Consider the following 16,692-nt stretch of genomic DNA (forward strand, 5'->3'; position numbering starts at 1 on the left):
AAGTTCGAAAGAGCTTTGGTTTTGACTGCTCCGTTACCAGGTTAATGGTTGTCAGCAGAAAGGCAAAATCTAGGGAGGTGTCTTAGTAGTTGGTGGTTAATGGTGTATCATTGTAGGTACAGGTACATGTCACAACTGGAGTTTGTAATTTTGTGGTATCATTTTTCCCTTGTGGAAGCTGTTTTAGTCACCCATCCCTGAGCAGTTCATTTTGTGCTGCAGTGAGCTACAGCCTCAGTTGTATGGATAGAAGGCTGTTCTAATACAGATCACTGCAGCCACTTGAATTGTGTTTCCCTGTATTTCTTTTTAACCTGCAATTGCTTCATTGGTTGACAGTATAATCCCCCAAGCAATGTTATTACTGGATGAAACCGTAGTGATGAGTTGGCCTAGAAGGATGTATACTTCTCGAGAAGGCTACATACATTTTCTTTTGGAATATGCTAGAACTTGTTCTGAGAAAGCCGAATTATCTTTCAGATTATGGATGATCTATAGACTTTCTGTATTATTTGTGATAGTAAGTTCTGATCTTTGCAATTTGTTCTTAAGATCTGTCTGCTTATCATGTTGTAAATCCTTACAGTTAATATTTTCTGTTTTATCCTCTAAGAAATTTGCAGTTTCACGTATCAAACCTGTGAAGTATCAAATGCAGTGAATTATCAATGCAAGCAGTAAAACTCAGTTGGAAACAAATATTTTTTTGTTGTAAGTTATAAATTCCATTAAATACATACATCTTAACAGTGCATAATGTACAGATTTTTGTATTTTGTAGACTAATACCTATACAACTTGTACTATCTTTAAAAATTTTGCCATAGCATTACAAAATAGTAGTCTTTTCTGCACTAAGATGCTTATATGAATACCGAGTTGAATCACCTAGAACAGCTTTTAAAAATGGAAGAGATTGAAAAATTATTTTATCTGAAAAAGCCCATTGTGGGTTTTTTAATATTAGTGTGTGTAAAATTACATATGAAATTGTGAGAATACATGTAAGTCCTTTAAATTATCTGTCAAAATAATATTTATAATGAAACCACAAAATAGCTACAAGTTGCTCAAAAAGCGTACCTGGTGGCAGTCTGATGTGCTGACACACCAAGGTTTTTCCCAGCCTTCTTGAAAAATGCAGAGATTTCTTCTGTTGAATAAATGCTAATTTAAAAAACAAGCTAAAAGCCCCCACAACTGGACTTAGAGCAGTAGTGGGTCTTTCTTCTGCCATCCTTGTAAGTAAAAGGAAAGTTTGGCTTCATGAAAGGCCCTCTTTAATACTTTCTACTGCTTACTATTTGGACATATTGCTGCTTTTGTAAATTAGCAGAATATATATTTCACAATCAAAATATGCTCTCTAGGGATTCAATACCTCGATTCTGGCATACTTGTGGTACTTCTAATGACTATTGATTCTGGATGTTAATTAAGTTCCAGTACCTATCCAAATAGTGATATGTTTCAGACATCTAGTAATCAGTTCGTTGACAGACTTCAATGATATTAATTTAAAATGTGACCATCCAAAAAAGCATAACTTAGGACATATGATGGATGGTGTGTTCTATTGCTCTGCTAAATAAGCTGTGCTTTACATGAGCCTATTTTTTTATTGCAAATGGATTTTTGGCAATTGAAAACTGAAAGAATTGGATTTTTTTTTTAGAATCTCTTTTTATATTTTTTAGTTCTTTTGCTGTAAAAATTATTTTTGCTACTGTTTGCCACAATTAGATGTTGCATTTAAATTTGCTGTTAAGATGCAATTTCATGGTTTAACAGTAAAAAGCCAGAGAGGAGTGAACACAGTCATGTTTTTTTTTCCATCCCACACTAATACATGTGTTTGTTGATGGGCGACTTGACTTTGACTGAAGAAGTTTTTCAGCATCCTAACCTGGTCACAGCCTTCTGTTGTCAATGAATGTAAAAGCATTTACATTCATTCCCAATGCTGGGGAAGCAGCAGGAACACATTGTTAATTGTAAGGATGTAAAGAACCAAACTGCTCTTTTAAGCACAGACAGCTTGTAAACCAGTCCTCTATGAGCAGTACTTCCATAGCTAATAAAAGCCAGCATGATGGCTTGCTGCTTCCTTAATCCAGTGTCCTCTTCGGGTATTCCTACCCCTTTCTTTGCACTGCAGCCTGGCACTTTTCAACCCCTCTTTCAGCTGATGGTGTAACTAACCTAACTCAGTGTAGAGTGCTGGTAGGTTGGAGGATTGAGTGATCTCATAGAAAATCTCTTGTGCACCAGAGACAGTGCAAGATAAACTGCTCATGACCATAAGCAGGTGGGAATACTGGGGCAAGGGCTGTGGGAACCTCTCCTTCTGTCAGAGCGGTAAGGAGCTGTTTGGATCAGGTCATTGCATCTCGTGGAGCCACTATGCCTTAGTCACAACATTTTCATGAAAATGCTTTTATGAGTGTTGTGAAAGTTTCAGAAACCTTAGCTGCCTTTCAGAGGTGTTGCGGTAGTTTGTTTCTTGTTGGCATTTTGAAGCTGACGCTTGGCTGGTGTACTAGAGCAATCTTACAGAGTGGACAGACTTAACTGGCAGCTAGACACTGATTTTTGAATAAAGAACCTGTAGTGCTTTTACTCTTCTCTTTTGGGAGTTAGAACCTTGATTTGTCAGTATTCTTAAAACATCTGCTTTAATTTTCAGTATGTTTTTCCTGTAGATGGAATGTCCATCATCAGATTCGTAGGGCAAGGGTTAGGTTTAGGAAATATACCATAGGTATATTCAAATGTGTCTTAAGTTAGTGATGCTCAAAGTCCACTATGTCTGATCACAAATGCTGACCTTATCTATGTTTTTGCAAGTGTTTATTCGTATCTGGGAGCAATGTGGTATGGCAGACCTAGAGCTGGCAGCCAACTCCTTTCTTTTCATAAGCATTTATTATTCTTCATCTTTTAAAATATAAATTGTAGTAGGATAAATAGTAGGAGAAGTAAGAAATGTATCACAGCTGAACTTGCTATCATCTTAAGACAGATGGAGAGCTTATGTGCTTGGCATTTCTTTTCCTGAAAAATAAGTTCACAGCAATAGTGGATAATATGTATAGAAAGGAGCTGATGTGGGGAAGAATAAATTAAACAAGTTGTGCTTTTATATCAAGCACTTTCTCTAGAACAGCTTTTACTAGCAATCTTGTCTTTTATTTTTAGTGTGGACCCAACAAGCTTCTTTCTTCTGCTGTCAGTAACAGGCCTTTTACCATGGACAAATCTACTGCAGCTGCAGGTATGCATTAAAAAGATTTTTATCACAGTTTTTCTTCAACAGTGTGTGTTTTTTATGTAAATGTATTTTTTCTGTATTTTTTGTCCCCATGAGCAGTCTCACCAAGCCTGAACTGTGATCTGACTCCTGCAATAAAGCCACTGGAGGCCTATCCAGTGCAGTGACGGTATTGAGGAGCTCCAAAACTGATCAGTTGAAATGGGGGGAGGAGGGAAATTATGTTCTGTTTTCTATATTCAATAATCATGATCAAGCAAGTAGCCGCTGTACAGGTTCTTAGGTGCCTGCTCAATTTTCTTGTAGTGGTGCATTTGAAAGGAATTGGTTTGGAAGTATTTCAAGGCTGTCAGGGTTACAGAGGCAGAAGATGAATGTCCTATATCAAACTCAGTTTGGTGGAAAATAAAGAGTCAAGCCGATTCCCATGACTCTTTCTGTTCCTGCTTTCTACCCTGTTTCCAGGACTTCTTAAGCAGCAGCACAGATAGTCCTGTAATTTGTTTTCAAGTGCTTTCCTGCCAGTTCTCTTTCCCTGGCAATCTCTCAATGGATTGAGATGTGTTATTGCAAGGGAAGTATTAAGAAAAATTATTTTTTTTTCTTGATCAGAAGTTTCCTTGGTCTAGTTGCTATATCCTCACAGATTGTTCTTCAGCAGAATGTTTTGTTTTGGGAGATGGTGGGAAATTGAATAGACAGATGCAGGGTAAGGAAACTGGGTGTATTTAAGCTCAGTGTGAAACCATAGCCACACTTCTTCAAACATGTTAAACTAGTGCTACCATCTAAAGAAATTTTTTTTCTGCCCACTCCTTGTCTTGAGAAAGATGAAGTAAGTGTATTTGGTTACATGTAATTTTAGATCCAACAAAATGTTGAAAGTGAGAGGAAGTTGGGACTGCTTCCTTTAGGACTACTTTCAGCTTAGATGGGCTTGAAGTATTAATGGCAAAAGGTTGCATAAGTTAGCTCTAAAGCAAGTTAACTGACTCATTATGTAGATGACTAGCTGTCAGTAGTGGTTTCCAAATAGTTGATTTTATAATGGGGCAAGAGACAGAGCAGATAGCATCTTGATAAACATCTAGGACTTACTCGCCTTATTTCCCATAGGGAATAAGGGGAAGAAAGAGTCTGAGGAGCACATGTCAGATAGTTCACACATGTGCTAATTGATTCAATGTGACATCCAGAAGCTTTTGCTTGCCTTCGAACAGCATTAACTTATAACTCAGTAATTAAATAGTTAAAATATATTTTGGTGTGTGTCAATGGTATTTTTGTGATAAGAAACCAGCTAGCAAGGAATATAAATTTGTATTGGGTCCAAGTGTCTCCTATTAATGACCAGTGCAACCACCGATCCTTCATAGCGACATCTGGAGTGTCTAAATGATGTTAAACTTTAAAATATGATAGATATGTTTGTCTCCTAATAAATCTGAAAATCCTCTCATTCTCATGGATAACCCTATACTTCATTTTGGGTTTATATGATCTCTATTGAGATGTATCTCTACCTAATACAATGACTTCACCTGCACCTGGAGGGTTTCTTTGGTATAGTAGGCCACATATCTAAGATATGTTATGGGCTTCTTCATCTGAGGCTACTTACTTAGGCAGTATATTTGTACCAGTCAGGAATCATGATCGGAATGAACTTTCCTGTGTGGCACCAGGCCCGAATTTTGTTTTGTTCATAAATAAGGCTTCTCTTATCTGTTTCTGTCTGAGAGCGCTTTTTACTTTCACCCAACAGATTCTAAAATTTGGAAGATGTGATCATCTTGGTCATACTTCAAAGAATTGTTGAATCAGTTGTGAAATTTAGATGCCATGAAAACCACGTTGTTATCACTCTGAGTCAAAGTTAGTATCAAACAATAGGTAGAGATATAAGCATGGTTTTAAAAATGCTGAGGTCCTTATACTTTCGTTGGTATGAATGGTAGCTTTTATTGCATATTTAGTGACTTAGCTAGTGTTCCACAAAACATAATAAAGAAAAGAAGCCCTTTAAACAGCATTTTTAGGTCAGGTGTTGGTCACTGCCCAGGAGCCAGGTCATCTAGAGCTAGCATAAGCTTGCTAATGGGTAGACTGTGAAACAGAGGATGCACACTGCATGTACACTGAAACTGTTCTGGTAAGCACTGTCCTTTTTAACTGAATGTCTGACCTGAAAATTCCTGTGCTTGACACTTAGGTCCATCTTGTAATTTCTGATAGTGGGTCAGAACCTAGAAGGTATTGCTTCTGTGAGAAACTCTCATCTTAAACTAAAGGCGAAATTCATGTTAGGTTTAGTTTCCTGCTTTCTTTAGTCAAGCAGTCCTTGACTTAGTAAAGTCAAGCACATCTTATCCGTATTGAATCTGAAAAGATTAAACAAAATAGGATGGGTCATTAGGCTTCAATAGTAGTATCTTCTGTTGTGGCTTGGTACAAATATATATATTTAATATATTTCTGTTTTTCTTAAGGTCTCATGCCCAACAAACATGCCAGATGTTCACATTTTTTCAGAATGCACATAGACCGTGAAGCAATTTAAAATTTCTTGGTGGAAAAAACAATGTATAACAGACTTTTCTGTTTTGTAGGTGGAGGAATTTGTTAACTTAGTTTATGAGAGTGTCTTGGTTGGGGCTTAGATCATCTAACTTAGCTTCAGGCTTCCACTAGTAAGAAAAAAAACCACAAAACTCTGAAGATCCTTATACAGAATGACTTGTGTGAACTGCTTCAGAGCCTTAGACTGTACTGAAAACCTACAGCAAAGTCTGAAATTACTTACTAAGTGCAGAGATATTTTTCCCCTAATTTTTTTGTGATTCTACTTGGAAGACTAAATGCAACACATCAGGTGTTAAGGCTGTCTTTTGCTGGAGTGAAGCATGTAAGTAAAAGAAGATTGCTGTTTTTTCCTTTAACTTACATGTTATGCAGTTAGACTTCAATAAAATTTCTATCAAATGTTTTGTCGTTTCTCTCAGTTTAGGATTTGTTTTCATCAAGTCTCATAAGCCTCTGTTGCTTGTTTTAGGATAATCTTTTAGTGCGAGCTGTAGTTTGGGTCATGATTTAATTTTCACTACTTTAAGTTATTATTCCATTGTGTTACGCTATGGAACAATATGCCTGGTTCCAGATGTGGTCTTCTGCTTAAAATGCCACTCAAGGACTTGGAGGCATCTCCTTGAAACTTAACCATTAGTCACTTACCTGTTACAGGATACAAATAGGCACATGTTAAAAGAAAAGGTAGTTTGAAGTGGAAGACTTTAGCAATCTGTGTGGATTTTTTGCCTCATTGCTGCTTACCCTTTTGAAAGACTTTTTTAATAACTTACAAACATGTGGGACAATAGGCTTTCTTTAATAAAATTAAAAGAAATTATTTGAGTTGCAGCTGAATATAAATAAGAAACATATCATGCATGAAGATAAGTTAGTAATAAAAAAACCAAAAGGTATTACTTCTTAATTACTACTTGTCCCCTCTTCTGTGTAATTAACATTTTGTAAATAATTTACATGGGCATTTGGGAAAAAGTTATTGGTCCCTCTGTCTGTAAGACTTAAAAAAAAATAGTAGCCACAAGAAAATAAACACACAAAACCCCCAACTGAAGCAAAACTAACACATCACACTCCCCTTGCGGTGGAGATTTGGAACAGCTGAAGGGGCCTTCTTAAACTGCTTTGGTTATATATGAACTATCATTTCTTCAGATTCAAAGAGCTATCAATGAGTCAATGTCAATGCTGGGACTGCAGTTTATCTCTTAGAGTTTGGTATCTGTACTGTGCAATAAATTTTCCTTGTTTGCTTGTCCATCCCCCTCCCTAAAATATTTTAGAACTTGGGAATGAGAAGAAGAAATTTAAAAGAGACAGATCACCATGTTCCCCTTCACGAGTTCTTCATCTTCGTCAAATTCCAAATCATGCTACTGAGGCAGAAATTATTTCATTAGGCCTCCCTTTTGGCAAAGTAACCAACCTCTTGAGGCTTAAGGGAAAAAATCAGGTATGTAATTTTCAGTGTTTTAATTGTAAGAGCAAGGTGGAGAATGTGGTTCATTTTATGAATCTTTTTGAAATGATTGCAAGGATGTCTAAAGATTTCATTGGCATTTCAAGATTTTAATATTTTCAAATGTGTAAGAATGTCTTGATATTTATTTTAAGTTTTTAATGTGAACCTCATGAGGTTCAACGAGGCCAGTGCAAGGTCCTACACCTGGGTCAGTAGTTTCAATACAGGGTGGGGGACAATGTGAATGAGAAAAGGACTTGGGGTCTTGATTGATGAGCAGCGTGACTTGAGCCAGAAATGTGTTCTTGCAGCCCAGAAAGTCAATGGTATCCTGGCTGCATCAAAAGAAGTGAGACCAGCAGGATGAGAGAGGAGATTCTCCCCTTCTACTCCACTCTCGAGAGACCCCACTTGGAGTAGAATAATGACTCATGGAATAGTTAGGGTTGGAAGGGACCTTAAAGATCATCTAGTTCTAACTGCCCTGCCATGGGCAGGGACACCTTCCACTGGATCAGGCTGCCCAAGGCCCCATCCAACCTAGCTTTGAACACCTCCAGGGATGAGGCAGCTACAGCTTCCCTTGGCAACCTGTGCCAGTGTCTCACCACTCTCATGGTGAAGAAATTCTTTCTAATGTCTAGTCTAAATCTGCCCCTCTCCAGTTTATACGTGTTCCCCCATGTCCTGTCACCACAAGCCTTTATGAATAGTCCCTCTCCAGCTTTCCTATAGGCCCTGTTCAGGTACTGGAAGGTTGCTATAAGATCTTCTCGGAGCCTTCTCTTCTCCAGGCTGAACAAGACCAACTTGCAGCCTGTTCTTGTATGGAAGGTGCTCCAGCCCTCTGATCATCTTCGTAGCCCTCCTCTGGACCCCTTCCAACAGTTTGTGTGTGTGTGTAGTGTGTCCATTTCTGGAATCCCCTACATAAGGATATGGAACTGTTGGAATGGGTCCAGAGGAGGGCCATGAAGATGATCAGAGGGCTGGAGCACCTTCCATACAAGCACAGGCTGAGAGAGCTGGTCTTCTTCAGCCTCGAGAAGAGAAGGTTCAGAGGAGACTTTAAAGCGACCTTCCAGTACCTGAAAAGGTCTACAAGAAAGGTGGGGAGGGACTTTTGGCAAGAGCATGTAGTGATAGAATGAGAGCGAAGTCTACACATTGGGAGAGAGAAGATTTAGATTAGACCTTAGGAAGAAATTCTTCACAATGAAGGTGTTGAGACACTGGCAAAGATTGCTCAGGGAAGCTGTGGGTGCCTCCTCCCTGGAAGTTTTCAAGGCTTGGCCTGGTGGGAGGTGTCCCTGCCCATGGCAAGGGGTTTGGAACTGGATGGTCTTTAAGGTTTCTTCCAACCCAAACCATTCTATGACTCTATGATATTGGTTTAAATAATGGTGTAGTAACTTGTTAATAATATTGCTACACATTATAATCACCTTATGTAAGAGTAAATAGATGATGAAGAGCTATAATGTCACTGTTGATGTCAACATATGTCCTGAAAGAGTCTGACTGATTAAGTGATTAACAAGTAGTTTTTTTAATGTGAAATAAGTTGTTTACTTTTTAAAAAATCCTTTTACATGTGATGGGTTAGTTCACACAATTAAACACAGAAATCCTAAAAGTAATAGGCACTTATTCAAAAATTGTCTAGTGCACTGATCTGGGTTAGTATAATGCACAAAGTGATATATTTAGTGTTCTGTTTCTACTTTTTCAGTCAGTGTTTGTATCTGCTACAAAGGTAATAGTGCTTGGACTAAGGAATCTAATAAATTCATTAGCAGCATGGGACTTTCAGCAACATTACTTCCCTTGTATCATACCTATCCCAGCTTTTCTTTACTGACTTATTTTACTTACAATGTAAGACTTTTTAAGAAAACTCACATATCTAATCAAATATCCCCATAAACAAGGACACACCAATGCATTTAATGCTGAGCAAATCAGTAATGTGCTTTCACACAATCATTTTGTACTGAAAGTGGGATTGGGTATAAATGGTACTTTGATGCTTTACTCTCTCCTGTAAAGAAAACAACACTGAGAACTGCTGTGTATTGGTTGCAGGCATTTTTGGAAATGGCTTCTGAAGAAGTTGCTGTTACTATGGTGAACCACTATACTTCTTCTATACCTTACCTCCGCAGTCAGCCTGTTTATATTGAGTATTCCAATCACAAAGAACTCAAGACTGACAATCTACCAAATCAAGCTGTAAGTATAATATTTCCATTTAACAGGATAGAATTTGACATGAGTTGTATACTGGGTTTGGCTAGAGTAATTTTCTTCATAGTAGCTTGTGATACTTGCATAGCATCAAGGCTGTTTTGGCTTTTCACGCTGCCCTGACAGTGTGAGCGCACAAGAAGTTGGGAGGCAACTCAGCTGGGACAGCTGATCCTGACTGCAAAGGGCTGTCCCACACCACATGACGTTAGGTACAGCAGTGAAAGCTGGTGGGAGAAGGAGGAGGTGAAACATTTAGAGTTAGGCCATTTTTCTTCCTGAGTCATCATTATACATGATGGTGCCCTGCTTTCCTGGAAATGGCAAAATACCTGCCCACCTATGGGAAGTAGTAAAGGAATTCCTTATTTCATCTTGCTTGCATGTGCAACTTTTACTGCACTTACTACACTGCCTGTATCTCAACCCACCAATTTTCTGCCCTGGCCTGCTGGGGTGGAGTGACTGAGTAGCTCCATGGCACTTAGCTGCCTGCCAAGGTTAAACCATAACATTAGTGAATAGACAGAATACTTTTCACTACACCAATAGTCAAATTCTGATAGATATTATTTCTGTCTGCAGTGACTTCTTTCAGACAGGGACTTTCTCACTATCTATAAAATTACTGTCAAGGAACTCAAGAATGGTTCATCCTATTAGGTAGGAAATCAAGTGAAGGTGGCAGAAGGACTACATGGATTAACAAGGAGCTCCTGACTGAACTCAAACATATGAAAGAGATGTAGGTAGAATCACAGACAAGTGAATGTGGAAATTATCTGAACATGCAGGGATGTGGTTAGGAAAGTAAAAAATCACGTGGAGTTGGCTCTGCTGAGGGATGTGAACAGCAGCAAGAATGGCTCCTCAAAGCGTATCAGCAGCAGGAGGAAGATTTAGGTAACATGTGGGCCTACTACTGAATGCGGCAGGAACTCTGGTGATAAAGGACATAGAAAAGGCTGAAGTATAGGATTCCTTCTCCTCAGACATTAGTGGTTAAGGCTTCCCATTGGGAATACCAAGCAAATGAGAACAGTTGGAAAGCCTTGATAAAGAAAGTAGAGAAGAATCTTGTTAGGGAACCTGTAAACAGACTGGATAAACAGAAGTCTGGGTCCCTAATGAGATACACTTGTGAGTGCTGGGAGAACTGGCTGATGTCATTGCAAGGACACTCTTACAATCTTGGAAAGGTCATGGCAATTGGAGAAAGTTCCTGAGCACTAGGAGAAAGTTAATCTCTCTCCTGTCTTAAAGAGGAACAAGGACGATCCAAGGAACCACTGGCTGATCAGCCTTACTTCAGTCCCTAGGAACGTAATGGGGCAACTAATCCTGGAAAAGACTTCCAGGCATTCTAAGGACGAGGTGGTTGGGAAAAGTCAGCATGGGTTTTCGAAAAGGAGGTAGTGCCTGATCAATGGGATTGCCTTCTACTGTGAGATGGCTGGTTTAGGGCATGATATGTTGTTTATCTTGACCTTGGAAAGACTTGCAACATTGTTTTCCATAACACCCCAATGGACAAACTGATTAAATACAGTCTAGATATATAGACTTTGAAGTGATCTGAAAGGCTAAAAAGGTTGTGACCAGTCACATGACATCCAGCTGATGGCCAGTCCTTGGAGGTGCTGATACTGTGTACAGTACTATTTAACATCTTCATTAATGTCCTGGATCATAGGATGGGGAGTATTCTCAGCAAGTTTGCTGACAACATAGAACTGGGAAGAGTAGCTGACACCCCAAATGGTAGTGCTACCATTCAGAGGGACCAGAAATGGACTGACAGGAGGAACCTCATTAAGTTCAAAAAAGGGAAATGCCAACTCCTGTACCAGAGGAGGAGTAACCCGTGGTACTATTGTACATTGAGGTCAACCAACTGGAAAGCAGCTTGGCAGGGAAGGACTTGGACACCCTGGTGGACAGTACACTTGCCCTTGCAGCAAAGAAGGCCAACAGCTTCCTGGGCTGCAGAAGGCAGAGCATTGCTGGCAGATTGAGGGAGGTGACCTTCCTCTCTGCTCAACACTGATAAGACACACCTGGAGTGCTAGTCTTGAGCTCCTCAGCACAGAACAGACACGGACATAGTGGAGCAAATCCAGGAAAACATCATGACAATGGTTAAAAAACTGACGCATCTGTCACACAAGGAGAGCCAGAGCGAGCTGTGACTATTCAGCCTGAAGAAAAGAAGGCTTGGATGTACCATACCAATGCCTGCAAACACATGGTGAGGGGAAAGTAAAGAAGGTGGAGACAGACCATTTTCAGTGCCCAGTGACGGGACAAGAGGCAATGGACATAAATTCAAGTACAGAAAAATCCACTTAGACTTAAGAAAAATCTTTTTTTATTCTGAGAGTCGTCAAACGTTGGAATGGGTTGCTCACAGAGGTTGTGGAGTCTCTGTTCTCAGATATGTTATAATCCTGGCTGGAAACAGTCTGCTGCTGTTAGTGACCCTGCTATTATAATCTCCACCACTTAAAACATATTGTAAGCACTGTTTCTGAAAGAAGTTTTGCCATTCCTAAGTTTTAACAATAGGTAACATCTCTCAGTAGCTTCAGAGTATGAAGACATTATCACATCTTCTTTGGCAAATCTTTTCTTCGAATAATTAGTCGTGATTTTTTTTTCCTCTGTGCCATAGTGTAGTAGCAGGAATACCACAAAGACGTACCACTTCAATTTTATGTGTTTGTGTCTCCTTCAAGTTAATTACTAATCGTGGGTCTGTAGGTGGTATCTGAAGAACATGTGGAAGAGCAAACCCAGCTGATACATGGTGAACAGCCTTCTGCTCTAAAAGCTTTTTACTTCATCAGATGCAGATGTTATTATGAGGGGTCATCTAACCTGCTTTTGTAAGATATTTATTATTGACATTGTTCCAAGGCTTTGTCAAGCTCAGGAACAGCAAATCATCATCTTTAAGTTGTTCAGGTTTATTCTTAAAAGTGTTATGTTGTTTTTAATGTTGACTATTCTAAGAAGATCCAATAAAATTGATATTTTCTCAGAACACCATCAGTTTTATGTGTAACTTCATGCCAAACACCAGAATTAATATCTTCTTTGTATTTTTTAAGTATTAAAAATCGATTTCTTAGGAGTATGAATTGAACATTGCAGATGCCTGATTTATATCCTAATCTCTAAACAAGGAAATACTCTGCACAACATCATTAAAATATACAAACCATTGTGATGGTGTTGAAATCCGTCAGGATTTTTTGATTCCTGGAGGAATTGCAATTGACCTGCCATTTAGATACATAAATTATCTAATATTATGTGTATATTACAATTTTGTTTCCTGTAAGATCATTGCAAGTGGTGATTGGGGCAAAAATTAGTGCTCATTTTTAATTTGTGCTGGCACAGAAGTCACTGCAATCTTGCAAGTTTATAAGTGAGATACATGCTATTTGCCTCTTTCATCATCCAAGATTGCTGGATTGGTTTGTTACCTGTGAAAACAAATTAAAATATCAAGTTTTTTTTTTTAAGGATATGATGTATATGTAGCACTCAGAAAAACTATACTCATATTTGCAAGTAAGACTCCTTGTGTCCATTTCTCAGAGTATTGTCAACTCAGTGCATGACACTTTCTATAAGAACATTGTGTACTTGGATTTTTTTTTTTTGCACTTATGACTCTTACATTTGAGGGTTTTTTTAAATTTTAGAAACCCTAGCAAAGCAGCTGAACGCTACGTTACTGACATAGTGTGTTGGCTCAGCCCTGAAGTACAGATTGTTTTGCAAGGTTACATATTTCTGAAACTAGGTGACATCTTTACCATGTGCCATGTGTAGTCCACCTTCCAAGGAAATGGTTTTATTGAGACATGACTTCAAGTCACAGCACTGCATTTGGAAAGAAACATGTCTGCATAGTGCTCTCAGAGGTACTCTGCAGTACTTTTCCATCAAAAGGAAGTGTAGAGACTTCCAAAGTCCCAGTGAGGCAGTTTAAGGAGTGAGGTTCAAAGGTGAGGAGTGAGGTTTTGTGATTGATTGCTTGACTCAGAAAAGAAGAGAACTGTCTGCACCTTTAAGCTTTCCTCAGCAAAACTTAGTTCCTGAGGAGAATGAAACCTTGATAAAGCAGTGCAAATAATTTTTGGTACACTGGCTGGTTATTAGTCTGATGTAATATTGTCATCATATTGATTTGCTGGAAAATCTCAAGCATGACAAAAGTTTACTGAATCAAAGTGAGTTTGTGTCTATATGGCATTACAAAGTAGTAACAGTAACTGAAAAAGAGTCATAATTCTGTGAAAATATGATCTGTGGAGGGAGAAGAGAAAGAAGAGGTATGATTTACGTATTAATATAGGATTTGAACTGATAATCAGATAAAGGGAACGTGGGTTTTGAATGTTGCATTTTAAATGCATTTTACATGCTTATCTTTGTAAAATATGTTTAGATATGAATAATTTATATGTGTGTGAGTTAATTGTGGTCTCTGCTGTGTCATAATTTCAGAGAACCCAAGCTGCATTGCAAGGTGTGAATGCTATGCAGTCTGGAAGCCTGGCTTTTACAGGTGCTTTTGCTGCTGAAGGTGGGGTCCTTCCAGGTCAAGGTTCTATTCTTCGCATCATTATTGAAGATCTTTTTTACCCTGTCACTTTAGAAGTGCTGTATCAGGTAATGAGGATTGCTAAAAAAAAAAATAAAAAATAGTTAATATATGTTCCAATGTTGCCATTATAAATCCATGAACTTTTTTTGTTCTTTAAAGTACCTATGGATTCTTTTTCATTTGAATGAGGACTGTCACTTTAAAATTATTTGTTGCAATCATTTTTGGATCTAGGCTTGCATCAGTTTTGTACAAAAAAAATCAAAGTAAACAGAGATTCTGTAATCAACTTTTTATGTTATCTTTCATTTATTTTAGTTCCTTGGTTTCTGTAGAAGCAGCAACAAACTTGAGGTGTTATTTTTAATTTATGCCCACCTCATGATCTAGATATATACTGATTGTTATGAATTTATGGGCCAATATTTTAGAACTTTTTATACTGTGTAACTGTTGTAGTTTGGCTTATGTTTTAGGGTTTTATACTCACTTATATCATTTGATGCAAGTGATGTAATATACAAGCACATTTGCTTGAACAAATATTTTAATTGTTTGTCAACTGTTAGAATGCCAATTAATTTAAATACCTCTAAAAGCCTAGAGTAGTGGTGGGCTGTAGCTATGAAAGACATCGCCATCACTTGTGCTACAGGTTGTGCAGCTGAGTACTATGGGTTTGAAGACAATAACTTTGGGACTATTTCCTTGTGCCTGAAGGGCTTGTTGACACTTTTATCAGATACTGCAGAGTGTTTCATACTTCAAGTTTTTGTAATTGCAAGTAAATTTATGCAATAAAAGACATGCCCCAGATGAGAGTTTCTTTCATTAATGCACTGTTCTTGCATCCCACTTTTAATTGGGATGTTTTTATAAGAACCTGCAATCCTGGAAGAAGATTTTTGTGGCTGCACTAGCATTTCAAACAATAGTTGATTGTTACCAACACTATTTTTCTTATTTACCTCTTACTATTTCCTCTTTCTCTGTATCTCTCTTAGCGATAGTGATTAACTAATATACTAGTTCTTGCTTTGATGTAGCAGTTTCCCTGATTTAAACTTTTCTTTGTATCTATGGGTATTGCTGTTTCATTATTGAGCTCATGGAAATTGTACGTCAACTGTTTAGGATTACTGGTGCCCTCACGATAACCTGCAAACAAACTTCTATGGTTATGGGAGCTGTAATAGTTTAATAGCGTAACAGCAGTTCCTGGAGCTAATATTGTGTGCGGGTTTTGCTTGTGGTTTTTTGTTTGTTTTTTACTAAGCAAGTTGTGGAAGAGGAGATTCATGTTAATTTACTTTAATTTGATTAATGTTTACTTCAGTGCAGGAGAACTGTATTTTTCAGCCTTTGAATTGCGCAATGACCCTCACTCTGCTTTTGTAACAGGCCTAGAAGATTAAGCAATATTTGAAAAGGGAGGTAATTTGGAGTTCTTAACAGAGGACAATCTCCTCTAATTAAAGCAGTGCTTTGTGTCTAATAGCTACAATGTAACTTTTCTTTTTAAATGTGGTAAAGTTAAAGGAAATGAAAAGTATGGCATCATATGGAACACTGGTAGGCAAGCTGTTATACAAAACGTTTTTATTATATTCTATAAGGTGTAACTACTTGTCAAGCAATTAATCCTTTTTTTATCACAATTCACCTTAAAGTTTTATTATAAGAAACAGAATATTCATTGTTGTCTTTGCAGAAGCAAAATTGATATATATAGTGGGGTTTAGGTTTAAAAACAAAAAGAGTACATTGACTTTCATTATCTTAAAAAGATCTATTTAGTCTTGTGGGTAAGCACAGAAAAGCATGTGTTCAGGAGATGTCTTTAAGCCTTCCTTAAGGGGAAGTGCTTTGTGAACTGGAACTCCATGGCTAATTTTAAATTGCTATGAAAAAGTTTTCTGTTCTGTCTTCTGACAAAACGATGACTACAGCATAAAAAACTTGTTTCTGAGAGACTGAAAAACGGGATAAAGGGTTAGGACAGTGTGTCTTCTACCCATGAAGCTAGGTCTATTAGCCTGGCAAGAGATGCTTGTCCTTTTTTCTGGCCTTTCTTTCCACTCCAAGCTTAATATTTGTCAGGGGGGTGACTTTGCATCAATTCTAACAGTTTGTTCTAAAAAAAAAAAAAATCTCACTTTTCCTCTTCCACTCTTAATTTGGACATAGTTTTTCTGCATTTGCGTGATAGCTATACTTTCATCTTATTCTTTGTGGCTTTTCTTTTGTATAGACACCTTCATGGAGTGCACACCCTCATTTTGAGTGTGTGTGTATATATATATATATATATATATATTTCAACTTTTAATTTTTTTTTTTCTGAAAAGCTTGCATTTGCAATAAACAAAATACCACTCAGCTATTAAATAGAAGGTAAGGTCCCAAAATCATAGACTTATGGAGTTGAAGGTCATCTAGTCCAACCTCCTTCAGTGACCAGTGGCATCTTTAACCAGATCAGGTTGCTCAGAGCCTCATCCA

General features: G+C 37.9%; 1 protein-coding gene across 9 annotated transcripts in view; it reads left to right on the forward strand.

Annotated features, from left to right (window-relative positions):
* PTBP3 (polypyrimidine tract binding protein 3) overlaps window positions 1-16,692 on the forward strand; it is a 63,730-nt gene that overhangs the window by 24,858 nt on the left and 22,180 nt on the right. For 7 of the 9 annotated variants that reach the window (XR_008447790.1, XM_054054258.1, XM_054054260.1 and 4 more), the window contains 4 exons: window positions 3,202-3,277; window positions 7,144-7,313; window positions 9,408-9,554; window positions 14,091-14,255. Coding sequence is in view for 8 of the 9 variants with exons in the window: in XM_054054258.1 (XP_053910233.1) it covers window positions 3,253-3,277; window positions 7,144-7,313; window positions 9,408-9,554; window positions 14,091-14,255 (507 nt within the window). In the remaining variant the exon portion in view is untranslated. Of the gene's footprint in view, window positions 1-3,201; window positions 3,278-3,373; window positions 3,444-5,883; window positions 6,180-7,143; window positions 7,314-9,407; window positions 9,555-14,090; window positions 14,256-16,692 lie in introns of all 9 variants that reach the window. The other 2 variants (XM_054054261.1, XM_054054262.1) reach the window with 2 other exon arrangements.

Source organism: Cuculus canorus, chromosome Z (assembly GCF_017976375.1).
Source record: "Cuculus canorus isolate bCucCan1 chromosome Z, bCucCan1.pri, whole genome shotgun sequence".
Classification (NCBI taxonomy): Eukaryota; Metazoa; Chordata; class Aves; order Cuculiformes; family Cuculidae; genus Cuculus; species Cuculus canorus.